Source organism: Acomys russatus, chromosome 15 (assembly GCF_903995435.1).
Source record: "Acomys russatus chromosome 15, mAcoRus1.1, whole genome shotgun sequence".
In the NCBI taxonomy this organism is placed as follows: domain Eukaryota; kingdom Metazoa; phylum Chordata; class Mammalia; order Rodentia; family Muridae; genus Acomys; species Acomys russatus.
This window is the reverse complement of record NC_067151.1, coordinates 62,590,382-62,605,524: the sequence shown is the minus strand read 5'-3', so window position 1 is coordinate 62,605,524 and position 15,143 is coordinate 62,590,382. Positions and strand designations below refer to the sequence as shown.

At 53.1% G+C, this 15,143-nt stretch overlaps 1 protein-coding gene across 1 annotated transcript; it reads left to right on the top strand.

Moving 5' to 3' along the window:
- The first annotated feature begins 1,245 nt into the window (after positions 1 to 1,245).
- On the top strand, positions 1,246 to 9,894 carry Chrnb2 (cholinergic receptor nicotinic beta 2 subunit). The gene is made up of 6 exons (XM_051157556.1): positions 1,246 to 1,634; positions 2,588 to 2,733; positions 2,920 to 2,964; positions 3,637 to 3,746; positions 4,617 to 5,589; positions 9,516 to 9,894. The coding sequence occupies exons 1-6, from the start codon at positions 1,571 to 1,573 to the stop codon at positions 9,684 to 9,686; spliced, it is 1,509 nt and encodes a 502-aa protein (XP_051013513.1). The 5' UTR covers positions 1,246 to 1,570; the 3' UTR covers positions 9,687 to 9,894.
- Positions 9,895 to 15,143: the final 5,249 nt, after the last annotated feature.

Here is a 15,143-nt window from a genome sequence, read left to right as displayed (position 1 = left end):
GCCCCCATGGACAGACTTAAATCCACTTCCACATTCCCTGTGGTTGTCCCCTCCCTGTCACCTAGGTCCCTCTCCTGTGCTTTGCTGCCTGCCCTCAGCCTCACCCCCGTGCCCCTTTCCTCCCATGCTTTGCTGTCGTCAAGCTGCGTTGCTATCCCCTGGGTGCCCCAAATCTGGGCATTTGTTAAATAAGTTGCCTCTGCCTAAGATGTGTCTTGTCATGTGCATTGCCATTTCTCTGCCAAGCCTTCATCTGAAGCCAGGCCCTCTGCTAGTTTGTACTCCAGTTGGAAAGGCTGGATGGCTGCCATAGAAGGATTTCATTCTGGAAGAGTCTGACAAGGTACCTAACTCAACCTTTGGTCAGTCACAGCTTCCCTGAGGAAGCGAAATTCCTGAAAACACTCAAGTGTAAGTGGAAGGTAGTTAGGGATGACGGGGTGATAAAAGAGCTGGCCCGAGAACTACATGTTTAAAAGGCTGAGGGCTGGGAGGGGTTAAATGTTCAAGGATCTTAAAGGCCTTGCTGATAGCTGGAGTGTGGAGCTGGGAAGCAGGCCTTGATGAAATGAAACGAAGCTTTGCCATCTGCTAAGTCGGCTTCAGACAGGAATCGTTTTGGTTGAAAGTGACCACTGATCCACTAAGAAAAAAAGAGGCCCTTTATGGGCTTGGTAGCTTAAAGTTCAGGCTTTCAAGATCAAAAGCGTCATTGAATTTTGACACCCCTCTCATCTTTGCTCTCCTCTGTGTTAGCTTCCTTCTTTGTGAAATGGTCCCCTGATCTCCCCAGAACACAGAAGAGGACCGGGTGGAAGGGACCGCTGATATCCGTTGCTTATGCGCATGTCAGAACCTTCAAGGCTACCTTCTTTTCAGGAGGTCTAGACCTTTTTAGTTTAGATTTCCCCCTCAGAGGATGGGAAGATCTTGGCCTTGTCAGAGCTTATGGAAGCCGTGAAAAGGGCTGCTGAAGGGACTCTATTATAAAACACCAAAGCAATTTGCTTTTTAAAACCAGCCAGCTCCCTGCTTCTTTGTCCAAGGTCCTAACATATTCTCTGCCGCAGAATCATTAGTTTGGGTAAGAACTTAGACAGGGGTCCCAGAAACGCCCCACCCCACCCCACACCCAAAGAGAGCCCTGACCTTCTTGGCTCCCTCTGGCTCTCGCTCCCTTCCAGTCCTGCGCAAACCTCTTTTAGGTAATGCCCCAACTTCGGGGCTTTAGAACTCTCAGCTTTCTCGCCTCACTCACACTCCACCTAGGCAGGCCCAGTCAAAGAGCACCCTACCAAGGGACCACCTTTTTTTCCCTGGGATTCCGCGCTTCCGCCTCCGGAGCGGAGACTCCTCCCCTCGCAGTCCCAGTTGTGTTCCCTGGAAGAGCAGCCGGTACTGGCGAGAAGTCGGGTCCTTCTCGCGTTCCAGGAACTGCCGCTCAGTGAGCGCTGTAGCCCTGGAGGCCGCGATCCCAAGCCGGGCGCAGGCGGCTGCGCGGCTTCAGCACCACGGACAGCGCTCGGCCCGCAGCCTCGGTGTCCGCGAGGCCACGCGCTATGCTGGCGGCATGGCCCGGCGCTCCAGCTCTATGGCGTTGCTGCTCAGCTTCGGGCTCCTTTGCCTGTGCCCAGGTAAGAACTGGCCGGCTTGGCTCCACTGCCTCAGCTAGTAGCTCAAGATGCCAAACTCTGTCACCCGTGCCAGGACAAAGGAGAAACGAGCGATTCTCAAGAGGCCGAGGAGCCTGCTGGGGGGGATGGGGAGACTCCAGGGTCTGTAGGGAGCCTCTGGAAAACTGATCTGGAAGGGAGCCCCGGGCGCAGGCGCAGGCCAGAGGCCCAGGAGAGGTGGAAACCTGACCATTGACTGTAGGGAAGAAGCAAACGAACACAAGGAGGAAGGAAGGAGAGGACAGTGAGATGACTAGAGAGGATTGAGGTAGCCTCTGCCTTTTAATGACCCGGGTTAACACCTTTCTCTAAATCCGAGCCCTCCATTTCCCACTCCCTTCATTAGGGTTCTGATTTGGGGGACGAGGCAGGAAGGGGAGAGCAGTGACTTCCCACCTCTCTTAGGATAGGTTAGGAAACTTGCAAGAACAGAGCACCCCAGACTGAGGGTAAGGGAGGCACTCCAGTGAGGGTGCCCAAAGAGGGGGCTTGTACAGAGTCACAGAAGGGGAGGGACAAGGAGAGGAGCCGGTACAAGGCAATAGTACAATGGGATGATCTTTCCACGCCTGAATGACAGCACGAGAGGGTGCCCGCCCCGCTATTGAGTTCCAACCCGTGGGGCAGAGACCTTAAGCTTTGTCCCTCGGAGACCTTTTGAGGGGAAACAACTCCTCATCAAACCTCCTCATTAGTCCTGTTTGGACTCTGTGGTGTTGTCTCAAAGAGGGACTTATCTATGAAAGACAGCCGGGGCTCCTGTGGTTCTGTGGCATAATTGAATATTTGGCAATACCCTTAAGCACAGGGCTGTAAGAGGCTGAGCTGATTGATCAGTGGCCCCACACCCCGAGTAGGTGGGTCTTTCTGAGCCCTTCTGTTTACTTACTCACTTCCTGCCTTTCCTTACCCAGGGGTTTTGGGTACCGACACTGAGGAGCGGCTAGTGGAGCATCTCCTGGACCCTTCCCGCTACAACAAGCTGATCCGTCCAGCGACTAATGGCTCTGAACTGGTGACTGTACAGCTCATGGTGTCCCTGGCCCAGCTCATCAGTGTGGTGAGTGTGCGTCTTGAGCTCTTTGTTTAGCTGCGAAAGTCAGCCCAGCCAGAAAGGTTTAATACCCGAGTTTATTCCTTAGGTGCCTCCAGGGTGGGAGGGACTTTAATAGGGTGGTGGCGGATCTGAGGACTTGGTGGTGGTGGCGGTGGGGGCCTTTTCAGCAGCTGCTCTATTTCCCCGCAGCATGAACGGGAGCAGATCATGACCACCAACGTCTGGCTGACCCAGGTCAGTGCTCTCTCCTACCCACAACCCCTCCCCCGCCCGGCTTATCATCTCCTTCAGAGAGGAGTCCTGAATTAGTTGGGTTTAATCCTTGTTTGGGCCAAGGATTTTTAAAAATTTATTTTATTTTATTTTATTTTAGGTAAGGTTTCTCTGTGTAGCCTTGGCTGTCCTAGAGTCCCTTTGTAGACCAGGCTGGCCTCGAACTCACAGCAAGCAGCCTGCCTCTGCCCCCCGAGTCCTGTGATTAAAGGCATGTGCCACCACACCTGGCTGTAATTAATTTTAATTAGACTCTGGTCTCACTGTGCGGTCCTGCCGACCTAGATCTCACGGTGTCGAGCAGGGTGATCGTGAGCTCGCAGCGAGCTGCCTGTCTCTGCCTCATTAGCGATGGGGACTAAAGGCGTTTACTTCACCTGCTCAACTCTGTGACTTTAAACGTGTTAAACACTCTCAAGATTCATTTCCACGCCGGTAGCATGTAAAATCTAACAACCTGGCTTAGCTTTGCAAGCTAAGTGAAGAAACATCATCATCGTATGGCCTATGTCTGGGCAGAGAAGCCACTGTGTAGAGACGGCTGACTATCCAGAAGAGTTTTCCTTTGTCCCTTGACTTTGGGCCACTCTGGGGGCTAGAGGTTAGTACTGCCTTGCTCTCTCCCTTCCTCAGGAATGGGAAGATTACCGCCTCACGTGGAGACCTGAGGACTTCGACAATATGAAGAAAGTCCGGCTCCCTTCTAAGCACATCTGGCTCCCAGATGTGGTCCTGTACAACAAGTAGGTGGCCCTGGCGCCGTAGGAAGGCTAGGGAAGGCCAGAGGTGTGCTGGGAAAGGGCCTGCACGCCGTAGGAAGGCTAGGGAAGGCCAGAGGTGTGCTGGGAAAGGGACCGTAGGAAGGCTAGGGAAGGCCAGAGGTGTGCTGGGAAAGGGCCTGCACGCCGTAGGAAGGCTAGGGAAGGCCAGAGGTGTGCTGGGAAAGGGCCTGCACGCCGTAGGAAGGCTAGGGAAGGCCAGGGGTGTGCTGGGAAAGGGACTGCATGACGGGGCGAGGTGGGGATAGGGGGGCGCTTCCCCTAGCAGGTTGTAGTCAGGCATTATCCGCACAGACAGACCTAACTGACCGGGCCTGGACTAGCCCTTCCCAGCGACTTAGATTGACAGTGTTTGGAGCTGGCGGGTGGGGGAGGGATATTAAAGACCAATAGTTCTCAATTCCTAACTTGGTTAAGAACAGGCTCTTCTGGAAGCAAGTTTCACCTAGATGGTTCTGTTCTGCTCCCTTCAGTGAGCCTCCTTACCTTTCAGGCACAAAACTCTTAACTGATGGGATTGTGTCACTGCCCGGGGCTCCTTGCTTTGGCCTCTTCCCGCTCCCTCATGAAGACCAGTCAGCTTGTGTGGGTCAAGGGGCAGATGTGTCCCCTTATCACCCCGCCCCAATCTTTCTCTTCTACCTCTGAAGGGATATGCATAGCTCCCGAACAGAGCATCCTTCTTTACTACCAAACCACGCATATCCCCACCCCCAGCTTGATTTCTGGCCAGTCTCAGTCGTGCATTAGATGGTCACTCCCAGGCCAGGTTCTCCTTCCTGGGTTGAGTAGAGACCCTCAAGTCAGGGCTGACCGCCCCATGTTCCTTGGCAGTGCTGACGGCATGTACGAAGTCTCCTTCTATTCCAACGCTGTGGTCTCCTATGACGGCAGCATCTTCTGGTTACCACCCGCCATCTACAAGAGTGCATGCAAGATTGAGGTGAAGCACTTCCCGTTTGACCAGCAGAATTGCACCATGAAGTTCCGCTCATGGACCTACGACCGCACCGAGATCGACCTGGTGCTCAAAAGTGATGTGGCCAGCCTGGACGATTTCACACCCAGTGGGGAGTGGGACATCGTCGCACTGCCAGGCCGGCGCAACGAGAACCCGGACGACTCCACCTACGTGGACATCACCTATGACTTCATCATTCGTCGCAAACCGCTTTTCTATACCATCAACCTCATTATCCCCTGCGTCCTCATCACCTCGCTGGCGATCCTGGTCTTCTACCTGCCCTCAGACTGCGGCGAGAAGATGACGCTCTGCATCTCTGTGCTGCTGGCGCTCACGGTGTTCCTGTTGCTCATCTCCAAGATTGTGCCTCCCACATCCCTCGACGTACCACTGGTGGGAAAGTACCTCATGTTCACCATGGTGCTTGTCACTTTCTCCATCGTCACCAGCGTGTGTGTGCTCAATGTGCACCACCGCTCGCCCACCACCCACACTATGGCACCCTGGGTTAAGGTGATCTTCCTGGAGAAGCTGCCCACTCTGCTCTTCCTGCAACAGCCACGTCATCGCTGTGCACGTCAGCGCCTGCGCTTGCGGAGGCAACAGAGAGAGCGCGAGGGCGCAGGCACGCTTTTCTTCCGTGAGGGCCCTGCGGCCGACCCATGCACCTGCTTTGTCAACCCCGCCTCAATGCAGGGCTTGGCTGGGGCTTTCCGGGCTGAGGCCACTCCTGCAGCTGGCCCGGGGCACTCGGTGGGGCCATGCAGCTGTGGTCTCCGGGAGGCAGTGGATGGCGTACGCTTCATTGCAGACCATATGCGAAGTGAGGATGACGACCAGAGTGTGAGTATCAGGTGTGAGACAGGCATGCCAAAGGAGCAGGGGCCCCTGTGTGTGGGGAGTAGGTGTCATTTAGGGTCACAAAGCAAGGGTGTACAGGAGAGAGGTAACATGGGTGGGCGGACTCTGCAGGGCAGGCTTCCAGATTGACTTGCCTGCATTGGAGTCTGTACCAAATGACCTTGTAGTTCCCTGAGGAATAGTATTCAGGGTGAGATGCGTCTGCTGAGGCATCATCAGTGTGAGGAAGGTGACCGGGAACCTTCGGGGGGGCAGGGAGAGGTACTTTTGGGCTTGAGGGTGTCACCGAGCTTTTCTCTGTAGCTCACATGAACACATCTGAGTTGTTAATGTGCAGCTCTTTGTGCAAATGGAGATGAGACCTTGTGGGCCACAGAGCAGGCAAAATTGAGGACAGTGACGATGGCAGGGAAAGGGAAGTGTAGAGGTTCCATGGGCTGATCCCAGCCAAGAGAGCAGAATTTAAAATCAGCATTCCATTTCTACTGTCCTGGGTCGTGAGAAGAGTCTAATGGAATATTTATAAAGATGGGGTGGGTAGAGGCCAGGCCTCCCTAGATTCATCTTTCCCTCTTTCTGCACACCTGGCTTCTGGCCTTTTCTGCAGTCTTCGCAGAGAGTCCTTGAGACTAAGCCAGAAGTTGGGGGGAAGGAGAGGTGGGTTAACATTCTGCCCCCTCATTTTAGGGACCATCTGGCCTGAGCCCCCACCCCCACCCCCAGATCAATGTTCAGGTACCTGGGCTGGTTCTAAGCCAAGGCTCAGCTGTTGCCATAGTGACCAGCTGGGTTTCCTCTGGGACTCTGCCCTTCCTGCTGGGGAAGGATAAAGGGCAGGCGCTGTGGTTTGGGTTGGGAGCTGATTTCAGACATCTTTTCCCCTGGACAGCAGACAAGCATGAGGCAGGGGGCATCTTCTAGTTCAGAGGAAGCAGGGGAGACTGGGACTGCAGCTGAGGCAGCTGAGGCAGCTAACGGGGAGACACAAGGGTGCAGGCTGCCGCGGCTGCCGGATCACTGGCCTCCACTCCTGCTGCCGTCCATCATGTGGCCTACATTTCAAGCCAGGTGCTGAAGGTGCAGTGACCTACTTGGATGCCTCAGAGGCATCTAGAACTCAACACATGCAAAAAACTGCATCTGCACCCCCAACCTGGCCCTACCTTGCCGCTAGTTTGTCTATTTAGTATATAAGTGGCATCACCAGGGGCCCTAGTGGTTCAGGCTGAAGGCCTAGGGTGATGCTTTCTGCTCTCCCCCTTACTGGAGTTATCTTCCCATCACTGAACTTGTCAAAAGCCCTGCCCTGAGCCAGGCGCGGTGGTGCATGCCTGTAGTCCCAGCACTTGGGAGGCAGAGGCAAGTGGATCTATGTGAGTTCAAAGCCAGCCTGGTCTACAAAGTGAATTCTGGGACAGAGAAACCTTGTCTCAAGAAACCTAAACCAACCAAACAAACAACCCCCCCCAAACCAACAACAACCACCACCCCCCCCAAAAAAAGAAAAAGCTCTGCCCTTTACCTCCAAAATGATTTCTCTGCTTTGTCCTTTTCTTATCACTTTTACAATGACACTCTGGTCCTTGGGCTCCTGTTAGCTCCTGTGTGGGCCAGGAGAGAATCTCCCAACTGCCTCCCTGTCTGGCTTCCTCTGTTGCCCTTAAATAACCATGCCCCTGGGCTCCTGCACTGCCCCCTTGCTTGGGTCACTGGCTTATCACTCAGCTGTGTCAAAGCAAGAAAAGCTCCTTCCTGCCCTCAGAGCCTCTGCATCTGGGTTCCTCAGCTTGGAACAACCTTTGTATTAGTTACTTCTCTCACTGTAACAAAATTGTTGTGACAAGATTCCTGACAGGAGCAGATTCGGGGAAGCAGGGGTTGTTTTTGCTGCATAATCTGAGGTTACAGCACAAGGTGGGAGAGGAAGCAGGAGGAGCTCGGGGCAGCTGGTCCTGTTGCTCCCACAGTCAGGAATCGGGGAGAGGCGCATGCTGGTGTTCAACTAACCGTTTCCTTCCTTCCTTCCTTCCTTCCTTCCTTCTTTTTCCTGTCTGGGACCCTGACCCCTGGAAGAGTGCTTACTGCCTGCTTCAAATGATCTAATCTAGAAAATTCCCCCATAGGCCTCCCCAGTTTTGTTTCCACAGTGGCTCTAAATCTCATCAAGATGACAATATTACACTTCCTTTTTTTTTTTTCTAAAAACAAAACGAAAAACTTATTACTGTTATTATTATTTTTTCTGTTATTTAAGAATTAAACATGTAACCTTTTCAGCCCAAACACTTCAGTGTGTCTCTCCTTAAGAACAGCGATACTCTCTAGCTTGGGGCAGGGGGAATGTGGCTCAGTGATAGAGCTCATGGTTAGCATGTGAAAGGCCCCAAGTTCCACCTGCAGCCAACAACCAATCAAGATAATAACTAAGCGCCTGGGTTCAAAGGCCAAATTCTGGAAATGGCAGTAACACCTTTACCACTGTACGGTCCACATTAAAGCTTTTCAGTTGTCCTAGGAACACCCTTTTTAGGATCATGATCCTTAGACCCAAGACCCCGAGTTACGCTCAGTGGCCAAGCCTCCCTAGCGACCCCCCTCAGTGCTGCCTTTCTTGGGTTTGAAGGGGACAGGCCCAGCAAGGGCTGTTCTGCCGGCTTTGCCTGACCATGTTTTCAGTGTGGACCTGAAACACAGCTTCCTTCCTGCCCGTCAGATCTTGCTCTAAGCCTCCTCTTCTGAAATAGGCATTTCCAGGCTCCTCGGCTTCTGCCTTCCTTCTGTTTCTCTGCTAGTCTTCCATTCCCTCGTAGTGTATAATCTTTGGTTTATTGCCTCTGTCTCCCTGAAGAGACTAAAAACCACAGGGTGCTTCAGTTGCCTGTGTCCCTGCACCTTGCAGGACGCTAGGTCTGACGTAGACCCGACTTCAGTGAGTGACTGGCTGGCAGCTACGTGAATTGCACAATCACTTCCTCCCCGTCCTGCGAGCTGGCTGGGCCCCAGAGAATCATACACAAAGACCAGACTCAGTTTGGAAGAGAGGCTGGCTCTCCCTATGACCCTGTAGATGGTTCTCAAACCCCGTGGGCCATTATGAGCTTTCTGACTAATGTTTCAACACCTAGACTCCGTTTATACCCTCTGGGCCTCTGTGCAGGGCTGAGGATGCTGTTGGAACCGTGTCCCCACCTACCATGAAAGCAGAGCCTCAGAGGCAGCAGCTCTCAGTTACTGAGCATTGCCCCAGATGCTAGCAGGGTTCCGTTCAGGCAGGAGTTTGCAGTTTGGTGGTGGTGGGGGCAAATATACAGATTGAAATAATGTGGCATAGTAGAAGTACTGAGATGACCAGTGCTGAGGGGACAAAAGGAGCAGGGACACCTTCAGTTGTTTAGTGAATAAACAACGAGGCAATCAGGGCTTTCAAATATATGGAGGAGTTTACCAGGTTTTTGGTAGTGTTCTGCCCCCATGTACACCTGCAGGCCAGAAGAGGGCGCTAGATCTCATTGTGGATGGTCGTGAGCCACACGTGGCTGCTGGGAACTGAACTCAGGACCTCTGGAAGAACAGTCACTGCTCTTAACCTCTGAGCCATCTGTTCAGCCCTGCTTTTTTTTTTTTTTTTTCTAAAGGAAGTGAGAGAACTAAGAAGACATGTTGGAATTTTAACTAACTCTGAATTTTGAGGTGTAGGAAGCAATAGGAAATAGGTTCCTATTTGTTACGGGTAGGTTTGGGTGGACTCCGGGGGCAGTGGGGACACTAGGCAGGACTGGAGCTGTGACAGGTTGTTCTGGGTTTGGTGAGGGAGAGGAGTGGGGATGCGCAAACATGGTAGGAACTTTGCTACCCCATCCCACATCATGAGACTGATATCTGGGCCGCCTTCATTTTCTACCATCCAGGTGAGGGAGGACTGGAAATATGTTGCCATGGTGATCGACCGCCTGTTCCTCTGGATCTTTGTCTTTGTCTGTGTCTTTGGCACCATCGGCATGTTTCTGCAGCCACTCTTCCAGAACTACACCGCCACGACCTTCCTCCACCCCGACCACTCAGCTCCCAGCTCCAAGTGAGGCTTCACTCGTCGGCAACGCCTCACCCCGTGACCCCTGGGGTTCAGTAGTATTGGGCAGAAGATGGATCGATCCCCACTCCACTGAAGCCCTGCTTCACACCTCCATCCACACACAGCCTGGAGGCTGGACCAGCTGCCTCGTGTTCAAGCATTCTCCTCCTTCCCCTCCTGAGCTAATTCAGGCCGTAGTGTTAATGGTGGTGGTGGTGGGGGAGTGTCAAGGCTGGCAAGTAGAGGCCAGAGGTCTCAGAGCCATCCATCCTGAGGAGGATGCTGGAGAAGGGACCAAGAAAAGGACAGGATTATCTATGATCTCCAAGTCACGGGAGAAGAGGCAAGGAGAAGAGCTCCAGCCGGGCTGACAGTGGTGTCCTCTGAGATAGGAGGTGCAGGCTATGGCCAGTAATTGGCACCCACCAGTAATTGGCAGCAGCTGGTCTGGGAGGACTTGCCGTTTTAGGGGTTCCTCCTGAGAGCTCCTAGTGTCCTGGGGAGTTTCAGTTCAATCTTATAGCCTGTGCCTCCAGAGCCCAGCTCCGGGCTCCTTTCTGCCAGTGCGGAATTCTCTGCACCTCTAGATTGTCCTTTCCTTCCTCTCTCACGTGGAAAAGGTGAGGTGTTAGGAGAACCTTCGAAGGTCATGAACTAGGCGACAAGGCTAGGCTCATAGTCTCAGAACTTTCCCAGTGGGAATCCTGCTACAGATTCAGAGCAGGCCTGGAAGGTGAGCCCTTTCCTCCTTGCTCCAAGGCCACGGACTGCTTGAAGGACATACGTGACAGACATCCGAACTGTGCCTCAGTGGGTTCCCCAGTTGTCAGGTGAGCTCACGGGCATCTCTGCTTGGTGGCAGGAGAGACTTCCTTCTACTAGAATAGGAAACTAAAGGTTGCCTGTAATGCCTCCCCGCTCCCCCCATAAACTTCGAGCCCCTGAGAAAGGACCCAGGAGTCATAAGCAGACATTGCACTCTGAAGGGTAGCACCTGGGAAGGCTGCCCAGCCTCTGTGAGACCCACCAGCTGCTGCCGAGACCACCCTTGACTTTACTACCTCCTGTGACTGGCTGTTGTTCAAATTAGTCACCAGCCAGGGCTGGAAAGGTCAGTGAGCATTTTGTCCAACTCCTTTCCACGTCCCGTTGAACATATCAGGCAAATCGTGCCCACCTTAGAGCCCGCTTTCATCATTTGCCCAGTGAGAACAGAGGTAGGCAGGGCTGGGCTGGGGGTGAAGGGTCACGGGGCAGTGCTGTTCCCACCTTTTTTTTTTTTTTTTGGGTGCAGCCTTTTTGGAGGAAGACTGCAAAGGGGGAGGGGTGCTACGAGGCCATAGTGTGTCAGGACAGTGTAACCCTAAAGGATACTGGGAAACTCAGCTCCTGCCACTTGGGGGCCTTCTGTCTCTACCCTTGTTGAGGCTCTTTGTCTCCTGTGTGGAGCTGACTCTGGAGGGAGTCAGGGATCTGGTTCAGTGAGTCTGGGTAGGAACCTGGGACAGGGTGGTTTGGGAGTGGCAATGAGGAAAGGATTTGGGGATTTCTGGCAGTGACTAAGCTGCAGTAACCTGGCAACCACCTTTGCCTGAAGAGATGGCAACCACAAGCCCCCTGCCTCTGTGGAGAACTGAAGGTCTGGAGCAGCCGGTGCAAAGAATACAGAAAGCTGAAAGCAAGCAGGACCCTCCAGATGGTTCTTTTGGGGGAAGCCCGAAGGGGAAGGGAAGGACATCCTTGTAAGGACAGGGACAGTGAGGGACCGGCCATTGGGCCTATGCTCTGAGACGTCATCTCTCACAGCCCTGCAGGGAAGCAGCAGAGCAGGCCTTCAGAGCCCCTGGTGCCTGCACCCTGCCTGTCACCAGGGTCTTCAGGCAGGTGAGAGACCTCCCAGGGAGAAAAGCAAAGGCCTTTAGAACCTTCTTTGTTCTCTCAAGGAGAGTGAAATAGTTCCTGTTGCACCCTCTGCTTCCAGGCAGACATGGGATGTTGAGCAGCAGGTAGCTTCCCACTCACCTAATGTAACTGGTCAGCGGCACTTTGTAATAATTACCCCATTGCGTCTGAGAAGTCTGTCAGTGTGCCGGCCATGTGCTTCCTATAGGACTAAAACTTTGGGAGCTAGTAGGACACCTCACCCACCCACCTCCAGTGCAGTCACCCCTAAACCGTCCTAGGCGCGTCCTTGTCCCCACTCCCGGAATATTTGCAATGGTCCACATCCCCTCCCTAAACCTACTCCCCCACAGCTGGACTCATTTCTCTTAAAATTGTTTCCAAGTATGTCTTGTTACTCTGCTCTGTTTTTTTTTTTTTTTTTTTTTGGGGGGGGGTAGGGTGGACTAACCCTTCCAGGCCAGATTGGCAGATACAGAAGGGGAGAATGCCGCAGAATCCCCACTCATGGAAGGGCAAGGCATTGCACAAGCCACAAAAGGTGAGTGGCAGCGAGTGATGCCCAGGCAGGGTTATCTGCTCCAGTTATCAGATGGAAAGGAAATGGTCAGGTGGCTGGGCCCAGAAGGAGCCTCTGGGGAAGACCCTCTGTATGGAAGCAGCAGGGCCAGGGTGGGCTGGGGCCTCCTCTCCAGCCCAGGCTCTGACATTTCCAGGCGTCAGTCAGCTGGCAGACTCCCACAGCACAGGCTTGATCTATGTTCAAACCTTGGGGTCCGAGGGAAATCGTGGCGAGCCTCTTTGGGTCTTCAGCTAGGCTTGGAGGAAACTGGCTGCTCTCTTTACATTTGGGGGCCAGGGATCGACCAAATCCACTTGTTCATGCTCCTCTGATCTGAGCAACACTCCTAGCCCACGAAGTTCGCTGCATCCTCAGAGACTGGAAAATTCCACTTCCTTGCATGTGGACCCAGTGGCTGCCTGAGGACAGAGGCACTTGAAGACCCCAGGACAGCAGGAGCTGTCACTGTGAGCTGCCTTAAAAACTGCTCAGCTCCCCAATCACTGCATTTAAATAGACAGTGAATTATATTGCATTGTGCCCCAAAATATGTCACTGGGTCTTCTGACCACAGTCGTCCCATCCGTCTAAAGGATGATGAAGGAACTATCCTTGGGTTCAAAGGCCAAAGACAGGTCACCCAGGAGATCCTGGAGTAAGTTTCTATGTAGGAAGAGATGAGTTTCCTTGAAACTGAAGGGGAAGACTCTGGATGTCATGTACAAAGTTAGAAGGTGCACCTGAACGTGTCACGGTCCCCGCTGCGACTCCCTTCCAAAAGGCACATCCAGGCATAGCAGAGGCTGAAGGCTTGTGGGAAGGGAAATGCTGGTGAAGTTGGCAGGAGCAGTGAGTTTTGAGTCTCAAATGCTGTCTCATTTGGGGGTTTGAAATCCTATATAAGCCCCTCCCCCATGAACAAGGAATGATAGTGGGCTCAGACAGGAAAAGGTTTTGAACAGGGGAAGTGCTGAGGACGTGGCCAGAGTGCCCAACCCACTGGCACACCACACTACCCACTGGGTCAGGCTGTCAGAGCAGCGGGGCCCTTGGACCAGCTGCGGCTGTGGCTTGAGATCTCCAGTGTCACAGGTTGCTGTTTCCAACCTCATCTCCCCGGAGCAACCAAGACAGGAGAAGACAGGAGACCTTCTAACAGTCCTGATGCTTCATTGTTTTTATTTCTGAGGAATGTATACTGTCACTTGTTAAGGGACACAAGAAGGGACCTTATCCATCACAGCACCAAGGCTACGCCTGGGCTCTTCCCCGCCTCTGCTTCTGGAGTCACTGCCAAAACCCCAAGGCCAACCAAGTCCCTTCAACTTGAGTACAGGAAATAGTTTCAAGCATTGACAATTCTTACACATGATTATTCAAAGAATGCAAGACAGCCACAGTTCAGACAAATCAACTACAGAAATTATTAAACGGTGTAGAGGGAGGCCCAGCTTCTTAAAGAACACACACACACACACACACACACACACACTGAAGAAAACACAGTGGAAGCTCTGCCCTCTGTCCAGTGGGGACCAGAGGTGGGGTGTGTGTGTGTGCCAGTGGCTCACTTCAGCAAGCCCACAGAATGGAGGGACGCCTTGCTCTGTCCTCTGCCACCAGCACAAACCCTGAACCATACGGTTTGCTATGCAGGATCTCGGGAGGGGATGGGGGCGGGGTGCTCTGACCTGGAGAGAGCCCAGTGTGCCTGGCTGAGGAAAGGGTTGCTAAGTTAGCTCTGCCAAATGAACGCCCAGGAAGGACCAGAGGGGCCAAAGGAATCAATGGAGAAAAGTCTCTGGCTTTTAGACCTCAGGGGAAGAACTTCCTGCCCACACCCGGAAGCCATCACGGCTCTGCTTTAGATGCAGGTGCCAGGACGTACTGTGCCTCCCAGCTGGCATAAGCATGGCGTTACTGTTGAAGTCTGGAGGTAGACCCTCACTTCTGTAGACACTGGTAGTTCCACAGGATGATTTGGTGTTGTGCAGACACCCCCAGTTTATTAACACATTGGCTCTTGTGTTGACCAGGTTTGATCATAGGTTGAGGAGATAGCAGCCATAGAATCAAAGTGCAAATGTGACGTTTGTTGTTGGCACTGGGCCAGAGGGTGGGGGAAGCCAGGCAGCACTGAGGGGTAAGCAAGGAAGTGCAGGAAACTACTGAACACACTGGCATAGCTATTCCCAGATGGAGCCACACCATTCAGAGGAAGGAGGTGGGCTTGGTCCCACCGGGGCAGAATGGAACAGGGTCTGGCTATCTGGTTGACTTGGTGCTAGAACCAGACTCTACAGATGCTAAGTCTCCCACATGTCCACAAGTCAATGTCAGGGGGAGTAGTAGTCAAAGGAGCCCACCCCAGAGTCGGAAGCTAGCCTGCCCTGTCACCTACAACACTGCTGTACATATATTAGGATTCCCAGTGGGCCAGAGCAGGAAATCCCAGTGCCTTGTGCCCTGCCTATGAACCAGCTTCTGAAGCCATCTGGTAAAATCAAAGTACATTCACTCATGGAAAAATATATTTGCATCTCAAGTCTGCAATGCAGTTCAGTGTCAACACTCCAGTCTTTCAGAAGCATTAACTTTATACAAGGCTTTGCCAACTTCTGGTGGTATCAGTGCCATGAGAAGATTCCCAAGTGGATCGAAGCATCGCCAACATGACACTTGCATTTACTCTTGCTCAGTCTAGACAGATGATCTGCCCTCCAGGACTTGTCCTCGGCTTTTCACAAATAGCTGGGGTCTGTGCCATGTGGCCAGAGCCAGCTGCTGGGAATGCTTTATGGAAGGGCAGATGGGAGTGTGGCTACATTCCGAAGGAATGTTGGTGCACCCTGGTTAGTGCTCTGTGGGTCCCTACTGGGAGACCTACTCGCCGTGGACACCTTCCCCAGCACCACTGGCTGGTTCTCAACCTCCTTGCTGCCCAGGAAGGGAAGTTCCTCAGCTGGCCAGCACAGTCTGTTCCTGGGTAGGGCTTACCTG

What these genes read in the sequence shown, in the direction of transcription:
- Chrnb2 (XM_051157556.1), top strand. Translation starts at nt 1,571, where the DNA reads ATGGCCCGGCGCTCCAGCTCTATGGCGTTGCTGCTCAGCTTCGGGCTC. An exon ending in TGGCCCAGCTCATCAGTGTG is followed by an intron (nt 2,734 to 2,919) that starts GTGAGTGTGCGT and finishes ATTTCCCCGCAG; the next exon opens with CATGAACGGGAGCAGATCAT. An exon ending in CCAACGTCTGGCTGACCCAG is followed by an intron (nt 2,965 to 3,636) that starts GTCAGTGCTCTC and finishes TCCCTTCCTCAG; the next exon opens with GAATGGGAAGATTACCGCCT.